The following is a 22149-nucleotide window of genomic DNA, read 5'->3' as shown; positions in this document are numbered from 1 at the left end:
TGATAATAATAGTAGTTATTTCCCAGAATTGTTGTGAGGATAACTGTAAATAATAATTGGAAAGCACCTTGCAAGCTTTAGGGGAGCCACATAAATGCTAGCTAGTCTTAAAATTTTCTCTCAGAGCTCAAGATTTCTACTTTTAAAAAATACTGCTTTATTTTTACATCTATCTCATGAATTCTATAGATATCTCACATAAAATAAACCTAAAATGATTCTTGGAAAACACCAATGTTCATTTCTGAGTATATAAAATACCCAAGAAACTGAGACTCTTCCCACTGGGATAAAGGTAATGTTACCCATACATCTATTTTGCTCTATATTCTTGAAAAATAGGAAGACAGAAAGAATGGAGATGGCCTTCAGGAATAGGGCAGCAAGTCAAACAATAACACAATTCAGGATAACTTTTATTAAATTGTCAAGCTTCTATAAGGTGGGTATTTATTCCCTTCAATTCCTTCCCCTCTTGCTTTATCTAGACAGCTAATTGCTGAAATTTGAGGCATAAAAGACTAATAAAATGAATGATGCTTTAAAGAAACAACAGGCTTATCCTTACTACAAAGGATATAATAAGAAAAAGTGATTAACAATAGTTTGTAAGCATTAACTGTATACCTAAGTAAGTAATAGCTGCTCAAGGAGAATGCAGTATGTTCAGTATAGCACTGTGTAGCTGGAGAGAGGGTTGGAGGCATGGAAGCAATTTATTTTGGGCACCTACTTTTTTGGACTTTATTTGCACTTGATTCAAATAGTAAGCTGCCATGATAGATACACATCTTTTTTACTTTGTAAATACAGCACCTAATAACACCTAGATAGGATTGGGTTATTTTGTGGTCGCCCCTGTCAAGACAGGAAAGTACATCTCAGAATAGGAATTTGTAAGACACTATTTCAAGATCAGGGTTCATTACTAGCATCTTATCCCCATAGCAGAAACATGAGGGGAAAGTTGGAAACTTTCCTCTTTCAGTAAAACCTCACAGATGATCACAATACACATACTTGAGAGTTAAGAAATTGTCCAGAAACCATTTCTAAAGATGAACTGATATCATGTCCTGGTCACAGTATTAGACCAGCCACTGGGCTTCCTGTTTAGTTCTCTAGCTTCCAATCCCTCTCTGCAAAACAGTAGGGAAATAAAACTTCCAAAGTTACAACACTATAGTGCCTCTCCCTTGGGAGAGGGCAGAGCCAGAAAAGCAAAACCCCGAGTGCTTGTTCAGTCCAAGGAGAAGAAATATATCATATTCTCAAGTGCCTCTCTAGTACCTGCCTATACATTTCAGAACTGAGAAGTGGGCCTGAAGGCTAGGTGGTATATCTTTACACTTAAGTCAGGTACTTCCAAATACTTCACTGTCCCAATACAGGAAGTGCTAACTTCAAGAAAACCTCCATTTAAACATAACAAACATAGTAAGCATATATTGTTAAATCCCAAACTGGAAATGTCTCCAGTAGTCAAGGCCAGAAGCTCAGGGCTCTTGAGGGTGAACTGAAAGGTTTGAAGGAATGAAAATGGTAAGCACACCAAGGTTCTTCCTGAGAAAGAAAAAAGTAAAATCAAATCTCAGGCTAGTCCAGATATAACAGCTAATATAGTACCCTGTACTTGAGTTCAATTGTCTGAGACATCTCTTTTAAAACTTGATAGTTTTAAACTTGACCTGGCCTAGGAGAAAATGCCAGTCACTGCAATCTTCTCTAAAATCCTAGCCTGCTACAAGGAACACAACTTCTGTCTACTGGCCTGTTCCTTCCCCCCCATCTCTTTTCCAAGGAATCTCCTTCCTTCCCCCCCCCCCCCCCCGATTTTGAGGCAATTGGGTTAAGTAACTTGAACTCAGGTCCTCCTGACTTCAGAGAAGGTACTCTCTATCCACTGCACCTTCGAGCTGCCCATCTCCAAGGAATCTTGATAGTCATGCTCTTTAGAGTACAAGCTGTGATGGTAAGCATGTAAAGTCAGCTCCAGGGGCCCACCTGATACTTTGCCAACAAGCAAAGACACGAGCAACGCCTATCCACGAAACTACTGTTCACGATCAGACCATTTCTCAGAGCTGCTGTCTTACTCTGTTTTCAATAGCTTCAGAATATAGGGCTGAAGGAGAATATTTGGTCTGAGTCTAAAGCTTAGACTTAGATAAAGGCTGTTTAACCATGAGACAAAAGATTTTAAATAGAACTAACACTATATAAATCATAGGTTTTTTTTCCCCTCAAATAGTAAAATTGTACAAAAAGAAGGCTAAGATAGTATTTGTAAATTTAAAAAAGTCAAATTGAGGGTTTTTTGCCCTTCCCTCCCCTTAAAGCTTCATTTATTTATTTGTTTGTCTGTCTGTCTGTCTATCTATCTATCTATCTATCTATCTATCTATCTATCTATCTATTTATTTTTAATGTATATGTGTATGTAACCAGAGTCTATAAAGCTAGAAATACTTTGTCACTATGTCTGAAGGAGGCTTTCTGAGCATTCAGGGGAGTATCTGAACCATGCTAATTAAAGGTTCACCAGATGCTCCAGAATTAAATCCACCCCACTTATATGTGTAGGTATTCTGCAAAACTTTCAGATCTCGCAGCATAGGTGAGCACTCTTCTATGCTGGACTTGCAGATTTCTGAAATGGGCAGAGTATATATGAGGCAGACTGAAGGAGAAAAAAAACTGGGAATGATAAGGAAAAAGGCTGAGAAGAGGCTGTATTTTTATCATTCTAAGTCATAATATTTTTCTTATTTAATCAACAGTTCTTCCAAGTATTCTGAGCACAGGACAGCTAGTTAAGAGTTGGGGCTGCAATTCGACAAGATTTTATATAGGCGCTCAAAGGAAAACAAATAGCCACAGGAGGAAAGATTAAACACTGTAACACATTAAAATCCTTTTAAAGAGGACAGATGGTTCAAGAATCCACTTGAATTACTATTCTGCTAAACTGCAAAATCAAAGTGAAGAATAGAGCAACCATAATCTTTCTAAAACCAGTAAAAGCTGTGCAGCAGTGGTATGTCTCCTTTTCTGCCTTCTGAGTTTCAGTTTCCCCATCTATAAAAGGAAGGGAACCAGTTCAGAGATAGCCTCAACAGTAATTTTCAGAGTGATAGTAAGATCTTCATAGCTTTAGGTTCTGGGATGAGTGGATAGGGATTTCCTAGTTGGGATAGGCCTTTGAGCTTTCAAGTCAAGTCATTTAATAAACATTTTAAAGTGCCCACAATGTTCCAGGCACTAAGCACCAGAAGAGCTCACAGTCTCATGAGGAGAGTTAACATGAAAACAAATGTTTGCAAACCAACCACATAAAGAAGACAGTGGGTTATGGGTGCCTCAAAATGGAGAGAAGAATCTTGAGTCTGAGAGAGGAGAGAAACACACAGAGGAAAAAAAAAAAAAAAAAAAGAAAACTCAATATTCCAAAAGACAAATGATAAAAACTTATAAATTAAGAATAAGTCACCCAGCAAAACTAAGAAAAATCCTATGAGGAAAAAAAAATGAACCTTTAATGAAATACAGAATTTCCAAGCGTTCCTCATAAAAATCCAGTACTGAAGAGATATTTTGAAATATACACAGGGGAGCAAAGAGAAATACAGAAAATTACAGCTATTTATTTAATTGGAAATACTATGTGGGGATGAACTGTTTACATGGGAGATAAGAAATAAGTATATTCTTAAAATATTAATATTTCTAAGGGCCCCAGAGAAAGTTATTCTGATTCAAGAAAAGTTTAAGGAAAAGACAAAAATAAGGGACTTTCTTTGGGAAAAAAGGAGGAAAGGACAAGACATTATGACATAACAGAGGCACATAAAATGGAATTTGCTTATGGAAGAAAGACTAAAGGGAACAGTATCTTACATGCCTCACTTTCACATAAAAAAGGGTACAATTATAAGTCATTTGAAACTCTAGACTTATATGGTAGATTCAGTCACATGCAACCAATGTCTGTGGGCAGGGAACCATAGACAAAAATCATTATCAATACTTTATATGTGCAACAAATATATAAATATATATCTTATCAAAAGATAATTATTGAAAAAAAATTGAACTCAGTCCTTCCTTATTCTGAAAACTAAAGACAGGCTAATAAAATTGAAAGCAAAAGACGAAACTGATTAAATGAGGAGCTGACTTTTTGAGGGAAAAATGGATAAACAGTTGCTAGTTTGATTAAGAGAAGAAAAGCAAAGTGTATCCAAAATGAAAAAGATGATTAACTACAACTAAGAGGAAATAAGCACTGCACCAAATGCTACAGATAAAAAGGAAGGCAAAAACTGTTGATTGTGAGATAACTCAGTTTAATAGAGAGCACAACATTGGTGTAAATAACTATGCACATGCAAGATAGTCTGTGAAAATGCAACAAGTTAAGGAAATAGAAATGTCTCACACAAGGGAAAAACAAGAATATTAATGTCACTGACCTATAGGAAATCTAGAGAGGTAAAAGGAAGCCAGGGAATAAAGAGCTTTAAACAGCAGAGCATTTTATTTAATCCAGAGGAGCCCCTAGAGTTTAATGAATGGGAAAGGAGATAACATGGTCAAACTTGTTCTTCAGGAAGATCAATTTTACAGCCGAATGTAGAATAAGAATGGGTTGAACAGATATTCATCAGGATACTACAAAATTGAGTTGTGAAATAATAAGCATCTACAACAGGGTAGTAGTGTCAGAGGAAAGAGATGTGTATGAGGAATGGACAGTAGGATCTATAAGATTTGGCAAGACATTAGAAATTCAAGGTAAAGGGGGAGTTTAGGAAGACATATAGGTTGTAAGTGTAAGTGACGGGGCAAATGATACTATACTTTTGGAAAGTAATACACAGAAGGATTTGTCGAGAATGATAATGGGTTCTTTTGGACATACTGAGTTGGAGAATTCTTCAGAACATCCAGTTCAAGACAGTGAGATGTAAGAATGGAGGTCGAGAGAGAAGTTAGGGCTTCATAAAAAGAACTAGGTATTATCTGCATAGAGATGATAGCAGAATCCACAGGAGCTTGTAAGATCATCAAGAGAAACAACACAGAGGCAGCTAGGTGGCGCAGTGGATAGAGCACCAGCCTTGAATTCAGGAGGACCCGAGTTCAAATCTGATCTCAGATTTAACACTTCCTAGCTGTGTGAGCCTGGGCAAATCACTTAACCCCAGCCTCAGGGGAAAAAAAGAGAGAGAGAGAGAGAGAAACAACACAGAAAAGGGTGAGAGGAAGGGAGAGAGCTGAGAAGAAAACAGAATCTCCTTTAGAACTGTGATTATTAGGCACAATCTTGGAAGAAGATCCAGCAGAGTAACTGCTGTAAAGTAAAGAAGCAGTCAGAGGTAGGAGGAGAATCAGGAGAGGGAAGGGCCACAGAAGCCAGTATCAAAGAGACTGATAATGCCAAAGGTTGCAGAAAGATCAAGAAAGATGAGAACCAAGAAAAGGTCATTTGATGTGGCAATTAAGAGATCATTAGTAACTTTAGAAAGAGTAGTTGAATGATGAGGCTGGAGCCAAAAGTCAGACTGCAGAGTTAAGAAGAGGTAAGAGGAAAGAAATGGAACAAAACTGGTAATTTAGAGGGAACCCATGAACACTCATAGAGAGAAGAAATACACTATTTCTCTTCCCTATCTTTCCAGTCTTCTTATGCTTTACTCTTTCAATGTACTTATAGTTCAAGTGACACTACCTCCTTATTGTTCCCTTTACAAGATTATGTGCATTTTCTCTAGCTGTCCTCTATGGCTTAGAATGCTTTTTCTTATTTCCACTACCTAACTTCCCTGGCTTCCTTAAAGTCTCAGCTAAAATTTCACCTTCTATGAGAAGCTTTTTCTAATTTTCCTTAATGGTAATGCCTTTCCTCTGAAATAATCTTCAATTTACTAAGAGTGTATATATATATATATATATATATATATATATATATATATATATATATATATATATATACACACACACACACATATATATATACATATATATATATATATGTGTGTGTGTGTGTGTGTATGGATATATGTTGAGATACACACACTCATTCATACACATACAGCTTTTTCAAACACAGTAGTTTGTATGTTAGTTCCTCTTTGAAAATAGCTACTTGTCTTTGCAGATGCTATGATGGTATACTTAAGAGAACCCCAAAGACTCTGCTAAAAAGTTATTAGAAATAATTCATAACTTTAGCAAAGTTGCAGGATATAAAATAAATCCACATAAATCCTCAGCATTCTTATACATTACCAACAAAATCCAACAGTAAGAGATACAAAGAGAAATTCCATTCAAAACAACTCTCTATAGTATAAAATATTTGGGAATCCATCTACCAAAGGAAAGTCAGGAATTATATGAGCAAAATTACAAAACACTTGACACAAAAATAAAGTCAAGATTTAAATAACTGGAAAAATATTAAGTGCTCTTGGATAGGCCAAGCGAATATAATAAAAGATGACAATACTCCCTAATCTATTTATTTAGTGCTATACCAATCAGACTCCCAAGAAACTATTTTAATGACCTAGAAAAAATAAGAACAGAATTCATATGGAACAACAAAAGGTGAAGAATTTCAAGGGAAGTAATGAAAAAAAAAAAATTAAATGAAGGTGGTCTAGCTGTACCTGATCTAAAACTATATTATAAAGCAGCAGTCACCAAAACCATTTGGTATTGGCTAAGAAATAGATTAGTTGATCAGTGGAATAGGTTAGCTTCACAGGACAAAATAGGGAATAACTATAGCAACTTAGTGTTTGACAAACCCAAAGATCCAACTTTTGGGATAAGAATTCATTATTTGACAAAAACTGCTGGGAAAACTGGAAATAAGTATGGCAGAAACTAGGCATGGACCCACACTTAACACCACATAACAAGATAAGATCAAAAATGGGTACATGATTTAGGCATAAAGAATGAGATCATAAATAGATTAGAGGAACAGAGAATAGTCTACCTCTCAGACTTGTGGAGAAGGAAGGAATTTGTGACCAAAGGAAAACAACAGATCATTATTGATCACAAAATATAAAATTTTGATTACATCAAATTAAAAAAATTTTGTACAAACAAAACTAATGCAAACAAGATTAGAAGGGAAGTTACAATGTAAAATGTATGGTATTGCCTGTCGTCGGGGGGAGGGAATAGAGAGAGGGGGGGTAATTTGGAAAAATGAATACAAGGGATAATATTATAAAATATATATATATATATAATTAAAAAAAAAAAAAAAAAGAAGGGAAGTTACAAACTGGGAAAACATTTTTACAGTTTGAGGTTCTGATAAAGGCCTCATTCCCAAAATATATAGAAAACTGACTCTAATTTATAAGAAAACAAGCCATTCTCCAATTGATAAATAGTCAAAGGATATGAACAGGCAATTTTCAGATGATGAAATTGAAACTATTTCCACTCATGAGTGTTCCAAATCACTATTGATCAGAGAAATGCAAATTAAGACAACTATGAGATACCACTACACACTTGTCAGATTGGCTAAGATGACAGGAAAAAATAATGATGAATATTGGAGAGGATGTGGGAAAACTGGGACACTGATGCATTGTTGGTGGAGTTGTGAAAGAATCCAACCATTCTGGAGAGCAATCTGGAATTATGTCCAAAAAATTATCAAACTACTACTGGGCTTATATCCCAAAGAAATACTAAAGAAGGGAAAGGGACCTGATGTACCAAAATGTTTGTGGCAGCTCTTTTTGTAGTGGCTAGAAACTGGAAAATGAATGGATGCCCATCAATTGGAGAATGGTTGGATAAATTGTGGTATATGAATGTTATGGAATATTATTGTTCTGTAAGAAATGACCAGCAGGATGAATACAGTGAGGTTTGGAGAGAGTTACGTGAACTGATGCTAAGTGAAATGAGCAGGACCAGGAGATCATTATACACTTCAACAACAATACTGTATGAGGATGTATTCGGATAGAATTGGATATTTTCAACAAAGAGAAGAGCTAATTCAGATCCAATTGATCAATGATGGATAGAATCAGCTACACCCAGAGAAGGAACACTGGGAAATGAGTGTAAACTGTTTGCATTTTTATTTTTCTTCCCAAGCTATTTTTACCTTTTGAATCCAATTCTTCCTGTGCAACAAAAAAATTCGGTTCTGCACACATATATTGTATCTAGGATATATACTATAACATATTTAACATATATGGGAATGCCTCCTATCTAGGGGAGGGCGGGTGGACGGAAGGAGAGGAAAATTTGGAACAGGAGTGCAAGGGATAATGTTGTAAAAAAATTACATGCATTATGTACTGTCAAAAAAAAATGTTGTAATTATAAAATTAATTAAAAAAGAAAAAGAAACAGAAAAAAAAATAGCTACTTGTTTGCCTTTCTTTGTAAATACTCCAGGATCTTTGTATTAAAAAAATATTCCAGGAACAGATGGATTCACTACTAGGAATTCTATTAGACATTCAAAGAACAATGAATTAATTATCATATAAGTTATTTACAATAACTGGCAAAGCATCTCTTCCAATCTCTTTCTATGAAAATATGGTCTTGATAGTTAAAGCAGGGAAAGATAATGCAGAGAAAGAAAACTACAAATATCCCTAATGAAATGGTTGTAAAACTTTTAAATAAAACATTTAGCAAATAAGCTACAATAATATATTAGAAAGATTAAAGTTTGTGCTTAGTTTATATTTATACCAGGAATGCAGGACAGGTTCAACAAAAGAAAGCTATAAATGTTAATAATATAAATAATAAAAACTACACCATCATATCAATCGATGTTAAAAAGGCTTTGGGGCAAAAATCCAACACTTTTTTTCTTCAAAACATTAAAAAGCATATGAATAAACAGACCTTTCCTTAATAGTAAAAATATCTACCTAAAACCAAGATTAAACATTAATGTGCAATGGAGAAAAATGAAGTAGTCTTTCTAATAAGATCAGGTATAAAACAAGGATCTCTCTTATCAATACTATTCTGTCATTCTCAAACAGGATCATGACATTAAGGAGGTGATGACATGACTTGCAAGCAAATTGTATATAAGTGAGGCAGAGCTGGGCAAAATCAACAGCTTCACTTTCTTGTCCAGAGTCACTTGGGTCCAGTGGCAAAATCAGGATGACTGGCCATGGCCCTGAATGCAGTGGCCTTTTAAAGTTAAGTCTAGAAATGCTAGCTATAGCAATAAGACAAAAAGGAAACTGAAAGAATAAACATAGGCAAAAAGGAAAAAAAAAATAAATCAGTTTTTTATAGATGAAATGACTATTATAGAAAATTGTAAAGAATCAATCAAAAATTAATAATAAACTCAGCAAGTTTCAAGATATAAAATAACATAATCAGTATTCCTATATAATAAAAAGAAAAACTATCAGGAAGAGAAAAACAAAAACAAAATCCAATCAAAATGACATCAAAAGCTTTTATTTATTATTCATTATACCAGGATTCATTAAGAGCTATGTAAATTCAACCATAAAAGACTCTGCAAAAATTAAGACAGACTAATTTAATTGAAGAAATGAATATAAATTCATGTGTTGGCCAAGTTTATATGATAAAAATGACAACACTACTCAAATTAATTTGCTTATTGAAACAACCCTGAGGTATCATCTCATACCTAGCAACTGGCTAATCAGAAAAGAAAAATGTTAAATTTTGGAGAAGACGTGAGAAAAGTGAAACATCAATGTACTGTTGGTGGAATTGTGAACTGATCCAAATATTCTGGGGAGTAATTTGGAACTATACCCAAAGGGCATCCATACCCTCTGATCTAGCAATACCATTATAAAAAAAGGGAAAAAACACACATATACAAAAAATATTTATAGCAGCTCTTTTTGTGGTGGCAGAGAATTAGAAATTGAGGGAATGCATACAATCAATTGGGGAATGACTGAATAAGTTGTAATATATGAATGTAATGGAATACTATTATGCTATAAGAAATGATGAGCAGGTAGATTTCAGATAAATCTGGAAAGACTTACATGAACTGATGCTGAATGAAGCAAGAAGAATCAGGAGAACATCATATACAGTAACTGTAACACTGTGTGATGATCTTCTCACCAATACAGTGATCTAACATAATTCCAATGGAAATGTAATAGAAAATTCTGACCACATCCTGAGAAAAAACTATAGGGTCTGAAGGCAGAGTAAGACATACTATTTTCACTTTTTTCTCCTTGAGGTTTTCCCCTTTTATTTAGAGTCTTCTTTTGCAACATGATTAATAAGGAAATAATGTTTGGCATGATTGAATATGTATAACTTATATAAATAACATTGCTTGCTGTCTTGGAGATGGAAGGGAATGGAGGGAGAAAAAAATCTCAAGGTCAAAATCTTACAAAGATGAATGTTGAAAACTATCTTTACCTATAATTGGAAAAAAAAATACTACTAAGCAAAAAATAAAATAAAGATTTGCAAGATGCCTTAAAAATTAATTTGCTTAATCAGTTTCCAAACTACAAAAAGATTATTTTTATAGACCTGGGGGGGGGGGAAATAAAACACTGAAATTTTTATAGATGAACAAAGGGTCAAGAATAATGAAAACAAGTAGAAAGAAGGTCTATCAGTGTCAGACCTCACAATACGTTACATCTTTAAAACTATTTCATTTTGGTTTAAAATTTGAGAAGGTTCATCAGTAAGTTTTAGATAGATAATATACAGAAACAAATAAGAATAGTATCAAAGTTTTTAGAAACCCAAAGTAGAGTAAAAAATCATTGACTGACAAAAAATTGCTAGGAAAACTGTAAAGCACTTTGGCAGAAATTAGATAAAGGCCACTATCTCACACCATTTAATGTAAAAGGTGCCCTCATAAGCAAATTACAGGAGTGAAGTCAACAAAAAAAGTGATGAGGATCACAGAAAATAAAATGTACAATTCTGATTATATGAAAATAAATATTTGCTATTAGAAAGGAACCAGAAACTAGAAAAGATATGAAAAAGGTCATATATCCAAGATATACAAGAAACATTCAACAGTTTTAAGACTAAGAGCCATTCCTAATAACTAGTAAAAGAATATGAATAATTTTCTAAGGAAAAAAATCTAAGCTACTGAAAACCATTCTGTTGTAGTTTAGTAATTTTTTTTTCAGTCATGTCTGACTCTTCATGATTCCTTTTGGGATTTTCTACTACAGTGGTTTGCCATTATTTCTCCAGTTCTTTTTAAAGATGCGAAAACTAAGACAAACAAGGCCGAATGTCTTGTCCAAGATCACATTCCTAGTAAGTGTCTAAGGCTGGGTATCCCTGACTTTAGGCCCCGCACTCTATTCACTGTGCCATCTAGCTCCATCAAAAACTGTATAAAGACATAAGGCAGTGAAGAGAATTAATTTAAGGATCACAGATCCCCCAGAAAAAATATATAAAAAAATACACAAATATATTCCAGAAAATAAGAACACTGCTAGGAACATTTTGAATACAAAAAACAAAGAAATATTTATTGATTTAATCTTCACAATGGTGGGAAATGAATGGATGCTCATCAATTGGAGAATGGTTGGGTAAACTATGGCATATGAATGTTATGGAATATTAACGTTCTGTAAGAAATGACCAGCAGGATGAATACTGAGAGGCTTGGAGAGACCTACATGAACTGATGCTGAGTGAAATGAGCAAAACCAGAAGATCATTATACACTTCAACAACAATGAGGATGTATGAGGATGTATTGTGATGGAAGTGGATATCTTCAACGAAGAGAAGATCTAATTCAGATCCAATTGATCAATGATGGACAGAATCAGCTACACCCAGAAAAGAAACACTGGGAAATGAGTATAAACTGTTTGCATTTTTGTTTTTCTTCCCAGGTTATTTTTACCCTCTGAATCCAATTCTTCCTGTGCAACAACAACGAAAAAAAAAAAATTCGGTTCTGCATACATATATTGTATCTAGGATATACTATAACATATTTAACACGTATGAGAATGCCTGCTATCTAGGGGAAAGGGTGGAGGGAAGGAAGGGAAAATTCGGCACAGAAGGGAGTGCAAGGGATAATGTTGTAAAAAATTAACCATGCATATGTACTGTCAAAAAAAAAAAGTTAAATATTCTTCACAATGGAAGCAAAGGAGAAAACGCTTAATGTTTTAAGCACATAAACAAAACACATAGTGATTAAATTTCACAACTTCAAGATCAAAGAAAAAATTTTTCAATCAGGTAGGAGAAAAAGGTTTTTCCCATGAAGAAACGTCAATCTGAGTAACTTAAGAAAAATGCAGAATAGAACAGGATATCAAAAAAGTAAAAAATATTAATCTCACTGCAACCCCCAATAAGCAAATCCTTCAAAACTTAGCTTAATCATCAGTAATAAGATGGGCCATGGGGGGGGGGGGGGGGGAAGAGAGGGAAGTATCAGAGGCATTCCTTAAACAATTAAAAAAAAAATTAAAAACTGAGTTGATTTGCAAACATTCCAAAAAATAGAAATACAAGAGACATTAATGGATATAATCATTAAGATTAAACAATTAAATCAATTGCTTTTTTAAAAAATCTCCAAATTACCAATAATTAAAGAATCCAAATTACAGTAACACAGAGGTTCTATTTCATACTATCAGATTGGCAGAAAGGAAAATTATAAATGTAGGTGGAGCTGGAGACAAACAGGCACCTTTGTGCATTGTTGTTTGAATTGTGAACTTGTTTAGTAATTTGAGAAAACAATTTGGAATTGTACTCATATCATTTGACTCTAAAGCAGGGGTGTTAAACAGTCAGAAGAACTAGAAGAAAATGTATTTGGGAAATATTTAATGAAAAAATTAAAAATAAAATAAAATAAAAAAACGAGATAATGCTAATATATGATTTTCTAAGTCAATATGTGACCCCCTAGAATCCTTATGTATAATTTGATGCCATGCTTCCCCTTCCCCCTCCCACCACCCCTCCCACCACTTCAATTTGAGTAACTTAGGAAAAACTGCAGACTAGAACTGCATATCCCAAAAGTAAAAGATGTTCACCATGATGCAATCCCCAAAAGCATCTTATTCTAAAGAACTACTTCAGAGAGTTGATGGGTTTAAAACAAAGTAAAATACATGTTTGTAGGCATAGTTAATGTGGGAACTTCCTTCTGAGGTATGAATATTTGTTATGAGGTTCTGTTCATACATTCATTCATTATTGTTCTATTAGCATGGAAGCAATGGGAGGGTAAGATAAATGTGAAATTTTTTTTTAAAAAGCAACAACAAAAATTCATTGATCCACATGAAATTGTGCTTTAATATAGTAGGTACTGTACTTAAAAATTTGTTGTAGACAGTTGTCCATGATTAAAGAATGGCACAACAGCTATATAAATATAACTGAATATTACTGCAAAAATGTTAATATAGTGAATTTTTTAAAAACTCAGAAACACTGGTATGCCCTGATGGAAAACAAAGAAAGCAGAAACAAGAAATCAACATACACAAAAATGAGAACAGAAACAGAGTTAAAAGATCGAACTTAGGAAAGTCTCAGGGGAAGAGGTACCCTCTACTGATGAAAGTCCAACACCTTCTTCTATCAAAGAGAGAGAGCAGAGGTATCTTAACAAGCGTGTATGGTTTACAATACTTCTGAGTGCAGCCTGAATCAGACTAAAATGTAACTGGGAAATATTTAACAAAATAAAAAAAAATATAAAATGAAATATTCATTCATTCAGTTCTGTCCAGCTCTTCCCATGACCTTGTGGACCATGTGGACCATACTATCCATGGAGTTTCCTGGCAAAGATGTTGGGGTGGTTTGCCATTTCCTTCTCTGCTGGATCATGGCAAACAGGGTTAAGTGACCTGTCAAACAGCTAGTAAGGGTCTGAGGCTGGATTTGAGTTCAGGCCTTATGGCTTCCAGCCTACTGCTTTATCTATTGACCCAGACAATGAAACCTAGGTAATGTCAATTTAAGTTTTTTAAAGACACTCTGTAGCCTACAAGGATGTTTATTTATAGTTTAGTGGTCCTGTTTCTAAGAAATTTATAGGTCACATAGCCAATATGTGTCAAAGATAACAATTAAAGCCTAACCTTTCTGGATTAGAGACCAGATTTCTGCCTAGGATGCCACACTGCCTCACACTAGAATGACCAGAACTGTTAGGATTCTTACAAGGTACTAAGTTACTGGAATGTATAGAGACAATAATTATCTAATTTAGCGTGGTTCAGTATGATTGATCTGATCCTACAAGAAGATGCCAGAACTTGAGAACTTCAGGAGATTCAGAGTCAAGATTCATTCCCATTTCCACGTTTGTGCTGGCTGGAGACATTCGGACAAGAGCTCTCGGGAACCAAGGAGAGAGCAAGGCCTCCAGAAAACTAGCTGAGCCAAGTAAAGGAGATAAGATTTTGGAAGAGATAATAAAGGAGTTGGACTTTAACTCCTGGCTGCACTAGAGATGACTATTGAACTGAACTGAAACTAAGGCTGCCTCCAGAAGCTCCCCAAGGGATCTGCTCACAGAGAACGATTATATGTTAGAGAAGAGAACACTACAAAGAACATTATAAAGAAAAACGAGATGAAAAAATAGCCAATGAAAGGGAAATATTTAGAGAAATCTGGGAAAATTTGTATAAAATAATGCAGAGTGGCAAAAGAGACTCAGTGGCTATTTAGAAGTACATTCATCTGTTCCGTCCTCATGTTCTCTCATCTCCATCCCTTCATTTAGTTTCAAACTATGTCCTCCAACAGTTCATTCAATAAACTTCCCTTTATCCTGGACCTCGTTATCTCAATCTTTTGTATCAGCCTTTATAAAGTTCTGGATCCTCTTTGATGGCACTCTCAGCTTTTCTCTCCAGCAATAGCTATACCATCTCTCCTAGCTGAGGATAACAAGACTGCAAAGGGGGGAGTTAGAATTCTCTTTATTCCCCAATGTCACTTGTAACTCTCTTGTTTGTCTCTATCATTCAGTAATAATTAATACCCAATCAAAATTATGGTAATTACAGTATAACTACCCAGGATCAGAAGATAAAGAAAAAATTAAAGAGAATCTATCAATTGACTTTTCAAAGAAATCCCCAAAAGGAAAAAAAACCCAGGGATATCAATCAAAGTCAAAATCAAGAGCAGACACATATCAAAGAAAAAAATATTGTAAGCATCCAAAGAAGTTTGAGAATCAAAGAAGTACAGTCTGGATCACAACACAAGATTATAGCAGTTTCTACTAAAAATAAGATATCTTAAATATGACATTGCAAATATCAAAAGATATAGGCTAACAACTGTCCCCACCTAGCCCAGTAACTACTCTTTTGGCAAATTCAGGAGACCAGCATATCCAGCAAGATTTTCTGCTCTCTTCCTAAAGTATTTTGTTAAATTGTAACATCATAACTCTCCAATCCTGATTAAAATACTCTTAAGCAAACAAACAATCTCCCCATAATGGGGCAAGGATTCCAAACTTAGTAGAAAATATCACAATCCAAGGAGATGAAAGTTTAGGAAGCCCCATTCTATTAAAGATCAGCAAACCCTCCATCAAAATTGATATACTTGCCTTTCAAGGAAGCATGCTACTTGCTCCTATCTCAATCACTATCCTAATGGTATTTTTACCAAAAACAAAAGCTTGAAAAAATATATTAAAAAAAAAAAAAAAAAAAAAAACCAAAATTCTGGCAAGATTTTACATTCTGTTTTCTTATTAAGGTCAGATCAATCTCCTTTAAAAAATATAGGAAAATATTATTTCCAGAAAGCATGAAAAGAAAAAATTTTTTCTTTCAAACAGTGGTGTATGAATGTTAAAGAATATTATTGTGTACCTAAAAATGAAAAACATAGTAACAATAATGGAAAGAAACAGTAAAAGGAAATAACAGTATCTGCAAGGACTTATGTTAGTCCAAGACGAGGAAACAAATCCACCATCATCTTGGCAAGAGGCAGAGGCACCACTGATGCAGAATGTGACATTCAATCACTAGATTGAGGATGGGTGTGAAAAAAGACCAACATAAAAACAAAAGGTATAAATAAAACATTTTCAAAAAACGAAGCAAGCTTCTCTTCCTCAGTGGTTCAGCGATCCAACACAATCCCAATAAAACTTTAGGTGGAAAAATGTCATCCAAATAGAGAGAACTATGGAGACAATGTAAATCAACACATACCATGTTCACTCTTCCCCCCTTTTTCTTCTGTTTTTTTTTCCTTGTTGTTTTTCCCTTTTGTTATGATTTTTTCTTTTCTTTAAACATTATTCTTAAGGAAATATGTTAAAAAAAAAAAAAAAGTACATAAAGAACCAAAAAAAAAAAAAATTTGTTTCTGCATCTAACTGGGAAAAATAAAAAAAAAAATTTTAATTTTTTATTATATATATATATTTTATAATATTATCCCTTGTATTCATTTTTCCAAATTATCCTCCCCTCCCTCTATTCCCTCCCCCCGATGACAGGCAATCCCATACATTTTACATGTGTTACAATATAGTCTAGGTACAATACATGTGTGTGAATATCATTTTCTTGTTGCACAATAAACATTAGAATCCGAAGGTACATGCAACCTGGGTAGATAGACAGTAGTGCTAACAATTTACATTCACTTCCCAGTGTTCCTTTTCTGGGTGTAGCTACCTCTGTCCATCATTGATCAACTGGAAGTGAGTTGGATCTTCTTTATGTTGAAGATTTCCACTTCCATCAGAATACATCCTCATACAGTATTGTTGAAGTGTACAGTGATCTTCTGGTTCTGCTCATTTCACTCAGCATCAGTTGATTTAAGTCTCTCCAGGCCTCTCTGTATTCCTCCTGCTGGTCATTTCTTACAGAGCAATAATATTCCATAACCTTCATATACCACAATTTACCCAACCATTCTCCAACTGATGGACATCCATTCATCTTCCAGTTTCTAGCTACAACAAAAAGAGCTGCCACAAACATTTTGGCACATATATGTCTCTTTCTGCTCTTTAGTATTTCTTTGGGATATAAGCCCAGTAGTAGCGCTGCTGGGTCAAAGGGTATGCACAGTTTGATAACTTTTTGGGCATAATTCCAGATTGCTCTCCAGAATGGCTGGATTCTTTTGCAACTCCACCAGCAATGTATTAGTGTCCCAGTTTCCCCACATCCCCTCCAACATTCATCATTATTTGTTCCTGTCATCTTAGCCAATCTGACAGGTGTGTAGTGGTATCTCAGAGTGGTCTTAATTTGCATTTCTCTGATCAGTAGTGATTTGGAACACTTTCATGTGAGTGGATATAGTTTCAATTTCTTCCTCTGAGAATTGTCTGTTCATATCCTTTGACCATTTATCAATTGGAGAATGGCTTGTTTTCTTATAAATTAGAGTCAGTTTTCTATATATTTTGGGAATGAGGCCTTTGGGAAAAATAAAAATTTTAAAAATTAAAATATAATCTACTAAAAAAAAAACAAAACAAAACAAAACACCTTCCTCAAAATGAAGCAAGCTACAAAAACCACTAACTTTCAAAATTAATGGCTAAAAAAAGTGCTAGATATTTTGAATACAGAATACCTACAAATTTGCAGAGCATCAACCAAAAGAACTCAGCCAACCTTGTATATAAATTAAAGCATTACTAGATAAAAATTAACACAACCATCATGAGCATCAGGAACAAATGATCTGATGAACATGTTGAGAAGGTGCCATGTGCTACTGGATTAAGAGTTTGTCTAAACCTCTTAAGTCCCCAAATGCTAGGATTGCCTTGTGTTAAACAGAAAACTTGTCAGTTTCTGAAACTTAATTTAGAAATCCTTCCTTCAGTGCCAAAGACCTGAATTCTGTTTGTTACTTCTCAGGCAGCACTTGGTGACACATTTCCTGCACTATTCTGTGTACTCGTAATATAAACTGTTACAAGAGAAAGCCAAGAAAAAAGAACCTAGTATTTGTCAAGATTTTTCTTCAAAATATATTTAATGCCTTATTTTATTTTATTTAGGAAATTCCTCATTTATAAGATTAATAAGTTGTCTTTCCTAACTGTAGTATTTTCCTATGATTATAGACCTCAATCTAACTAGGGAAAGAGATTTTGGTATGTGACACCTACCTTGGATGAATCCCTAAATCCTGGAATGCTAGGGTTTAAAATAACTTTCAGAATACAAATAAGCCTTCAGTTCTATTTCTAAGGTTAGTGAGGGGTTAAGACATGGGTAAAGTGGCTTAGCATGGCACAATGACTGACACATAGACACTTTAAAAATATTTATCGACTTGACTTCTATCAGGGACAGCCTTCATTTCTAAGTCTATATGAATCTAATCATTATGAGAAACCAAAAAGAGTGTCTGCAAAAAGAACTGACAATATAAGATTTAAAAACCCAGCAAGTTCTTATTGAGTCTGAGACAGATAAGATAAAGATACTTTCCAGCTCAAAAAATTTTATTATTTTATCAAATACTTGGTACAGAAAAAAGACAGGTGTTAGTAAGAATCAGATTCTTTATTATCATCTCAATTTTTTTTTTTTAAGGCCAGATGAACCAGATAGCAGCAAATGTACGGAAAATTAAGGACCTGAAATGTGGGGCCCTCAGCCCTAATTGGCTTGTTGAAAATGCCGGTAAAAATCTTAAGTATAGCTTAGAAAATCATTAGATCTAATTTTAAATGTCTGCTAGCTGCTTTTGAAAAGAAAAGGCTGATATGAAGATGAGTTGGAACTTACAGATAAATTGGCTCCAAAAATCTAATCTTGAAAAACAAAATTTTCTACTACTGCAACAATAAATAACAGAAGCCTGAGACTTTCAAGTGACTCTCAGAAAACATGCCAAACAAGATTTCTGTCCCAAAGGAAAATATTCCACAAAAAAACAGACTTAGAATATCAAAAAGATATCTGCTATCTTGCTAGAGAATAAAAATTCTCTATAAGGCAGGAAAAATAATCACTAAAGCTTAAAAATGAACCCTGTTATAAAGGCCAGATGACCTGCCTTTTTGGGGGGGGAAGAGGAGGGCAGCAAGAAAACCATGCAAATATTTCTCACTATGACATAATTTACATATAATGCTTACAGTACCTGTGGTTTTGGGAGCTTCTGGAGGTGGTCCACCCTGCCAGCCATACTGTGGATAGCCTTGGTATGGATACCCTGTGTTAGGGGGTGGATAAGGTCCTGAAGGCCCTGGAGGCCCAGCAGGGTAAGGCCCAGCAGGAGGATATGGCTGAGAACTTCCTGGTTGCTGCATATATGGTGGATATGGGGCCGTTGGGCCTGGGTCAGAGTAGGGTGGAGGATTTCCGTAATTCATGATGGAATGAAAACCTTGCCTAAAAGACAAACAAAAAACACAATTAATTTTGTTTCACTTTAAATCATTCAAAAAACCTCCAAACAAATTAGAAATTGCTAATAATTAATAAACAGGCAGGCACTATGTTTAGGACAATGCATCATAAGATGTAATCTTGTTTTTTTTTAAAAATCCTCTGATAATTCTGTGTATGTGATGAGACAACTAAAATAACAATTATAGCATGACTAAACAGAATTAACCACAGGGCAAGGATATCTAATTTATAGCTAACTTATTAACACTGCAAGCAAGTCTCAAGAAACTAAACTATATCACCATAATTCTGAAATTTTCAGAGTCAATCAGGTTAAATGAGAATCCTGGACAGAGCCGGTTATTGCAGCCACAGGAATTAAGAACCAAGAAAGCTGACTGACTCATCTTCACTTTGGTGATTCTGTTGTCTTCTGTAGGCCCAAAATCATTGCACTATTTTAACCACTTCTTGTCACAAAACTATTTACATTTGCTGCAAAGCACTTCCTTGGAAAAAAGATGTCTACAGGGAATCTCTAGGTATGCCTCTAGGGTTCTCATCTTATTTACAACTTGCTCTTCACTTTTTTAGCTTTCATTAGCACAGGCCTTATTTCCCTACCCACTCTAAACCCCAAGTGATCTTTCTCATTTTCAGAATCCATACCACTTACAGTATGGACAACTAATTGGCACTTAGCTTACATATTTTGTAAAATTCCTCTACTGCTGTCTTTATTGTTATTCATTTGTATTTCTATGTAAATGTACAAGGTGGTTTTGTTTTGTTTTGTTTTTAAATTTCAGAATTCTTTTATCAGGGATATAAGTGACAAAAAGACTGATTAGCTTACTTGGGAAACAAGTTTTAGAGTCCATACTTTTCTCTTGTTTCTATCACCAAGGAGTTTTAGTGGGAAAGATATTTTCCCTTTCCATGCTCCCAGCTATAAAGTATGGGAAATAGCAAAATAGGGAGAAAACTCTGTTAACCAAAACCTTCTAAAGAACTCAAGAATGCATTAGAGGTTAGATATCTCAATGATCTAGCTCAACTTTTCTTTCTTTAATTTCTAAGTGAGACAACTAAGTTCAAGGAAGTTAAGTAACTGATGACCTGCACAAATCCACCTGTTTAGAAAGTGCAATTAGGCAAGACCTAGAGCATAGGTCTGATTTTCTGTGACAAGTAGCATAGTCTAGGAGCGTGAGCAATGAATAGTCCAAATTCTAGTTATTTCTTGATAACTGTATGATCTTGGGCAAGTCACTTAATTGCATTGGAAGGGACCTACCACAGAACAAGATTTTCCTCACAAAATGCCCAAAAAGCAATCCTATCTCTTCAATGAGGAAACAAAGCACTCAATGCCAGCCACCTCAATAAATCAATAAACTGTGATTAAGCACTTCCTACTACTCCGTACTAAGTGCTAGGGACACATAGATAAAAGTGAAACAGTGCCTGTCCTCAAGGAGTTTACCTTCTAAGTAAGGCATTTTCCTCAGGGAAGTGACATAACTTGTTCAATTTATTTTTCTGAGAGTTTTTGAGTTAAATTGTTGATTTCTTTTTCCGTTAATCTGGATATTTTTCATGAGTTTACAAATACTCATCCATGTCATTTGAATTATTAGCTTTATTTCACATATATTTGGGCAAAATGGTTTACAATAACTTTATTTCCTCTTTGCTTGTGAATTCTTTTTCACTTAGACTAATTTGATTTTTTAAAAAATCAAATTAGTCTATTTGTTTTTGCTAATATGATCTTGATTTTCAATTCAATTTTTGTTTTCAATTTTGTTTTCCTTTTCCTTAATTTCCAGAATGTCTACTTGTTCAGGGAGGGAAAGGAGAGAAAGGTTTTAAATTTTTCTGGGTTTTAAAAATCACACACCAAATTCATTGATCTTTTCTCTCTTATTGCTAAAAAGCATTTAAAGGCATAAATTTTCCCTTGGCAACATCCCAAATGTTTTCACATGATCTCTCATCATTTTCTCTAATGAATTTGCATATTATTTCTAGAATTTGTTTTCATCCATATATTCTTTAAGATAGCACTGGTCTCCATTTAAGTTTGAATTCTTTCTTTTATATGCCCTTTACTTATTGAAATTGTTACTGTGGTGTGGTATAAAGGATGAGTTTATTATTTATGTTTTTTAGCATTTATGAAGTTTTTGTGCCCTAGTTAATTTTTTTAATGATGTCATGCACAGTTAATGTATATATAGTTGCATGCTTAATCCATTCATTGCTCTCCTCTTGTGTCTTATTTATATAGCTATTTAGAAATATAAAATTTCCCCTAAAAACTGCTTTGGCTGTATCCCATTGGTTTTGGTAGGTTGTCTCATTATTGTCATTTTCATGGAAGAAATTATGGATTATTTCTGTGATGTGTGTGTATGTATATGTGGATATATATTTCTTTAAGTTCCTATTCACTAATGCTAGAGCCTAACAGTTCTAAAATTCTATCCAATAACAAACTTTTTTCTTGTTTTATTTTTGCCTTAGATTTTGCTATATCTGAGAGGGGCACATTAAAACCCCCAACTATTATAGTTTTTCTATTTCTTCCTGCTACTTGATGCACAAATTATTGAAATAAGAATTCATTATCTATGGTGCCTTTAAGTATAATATAGTTTCCTTATTTGTCTCTCTTAACTACGCGTATGTTTATCGATGCTTTGTC

At 34.3% G+C, this 22149-nt stretch overlaps 1 protein-coding gene across 3 annotated transcripts in view; it reads right to left on the bottom strand.

Annotated features, from left to right (window-relative positions):
* Nucleotides 1-22149, bottom strand: part of CYSTM1 (cysteine rich transmembrane module containing 1) — a 98726-nt gene that overhangs the window by 23806 nt on the left and 52771 nt on the right. For all 3 annotated transcript variants that reach the window (XM_074291552.1, XM_074291553.1, XM_074291551.1), the window contains one exon: nucleotides 19189-19439. In XM_074291552.1, coding sequence (XP_074147653.1) covers nucleotides 19189-19420 — 232 coding nt within the window. In that variant the 5' untranslated portion in view covers nucleotides 19421-19439. The remainder of the gene's footprint in view (nucleotides 1-19188; nucleotides 19440-22149) is intronic.

This window comes from Sminthopsis crassicaudata, chromosome 2 (assembly GCF_048593235.1).
Source record: "Sminthopsis crassicaudata isolate SCR6 chromosome 2, ASM4859323v1, whole genome shotgun sequence".
NCBI lineage: Eukaryota > Metazoa > Chordata > Mammalia > Dasyuromorphia > Dasyuridae > Sminthopsis > Sminthopsis crassicaudata.
The sequence above is the reverse complement of the archived record's forward strand: the minus strand, read 5'-3'. Positions and strand labels throughout refer to the sequence as shown.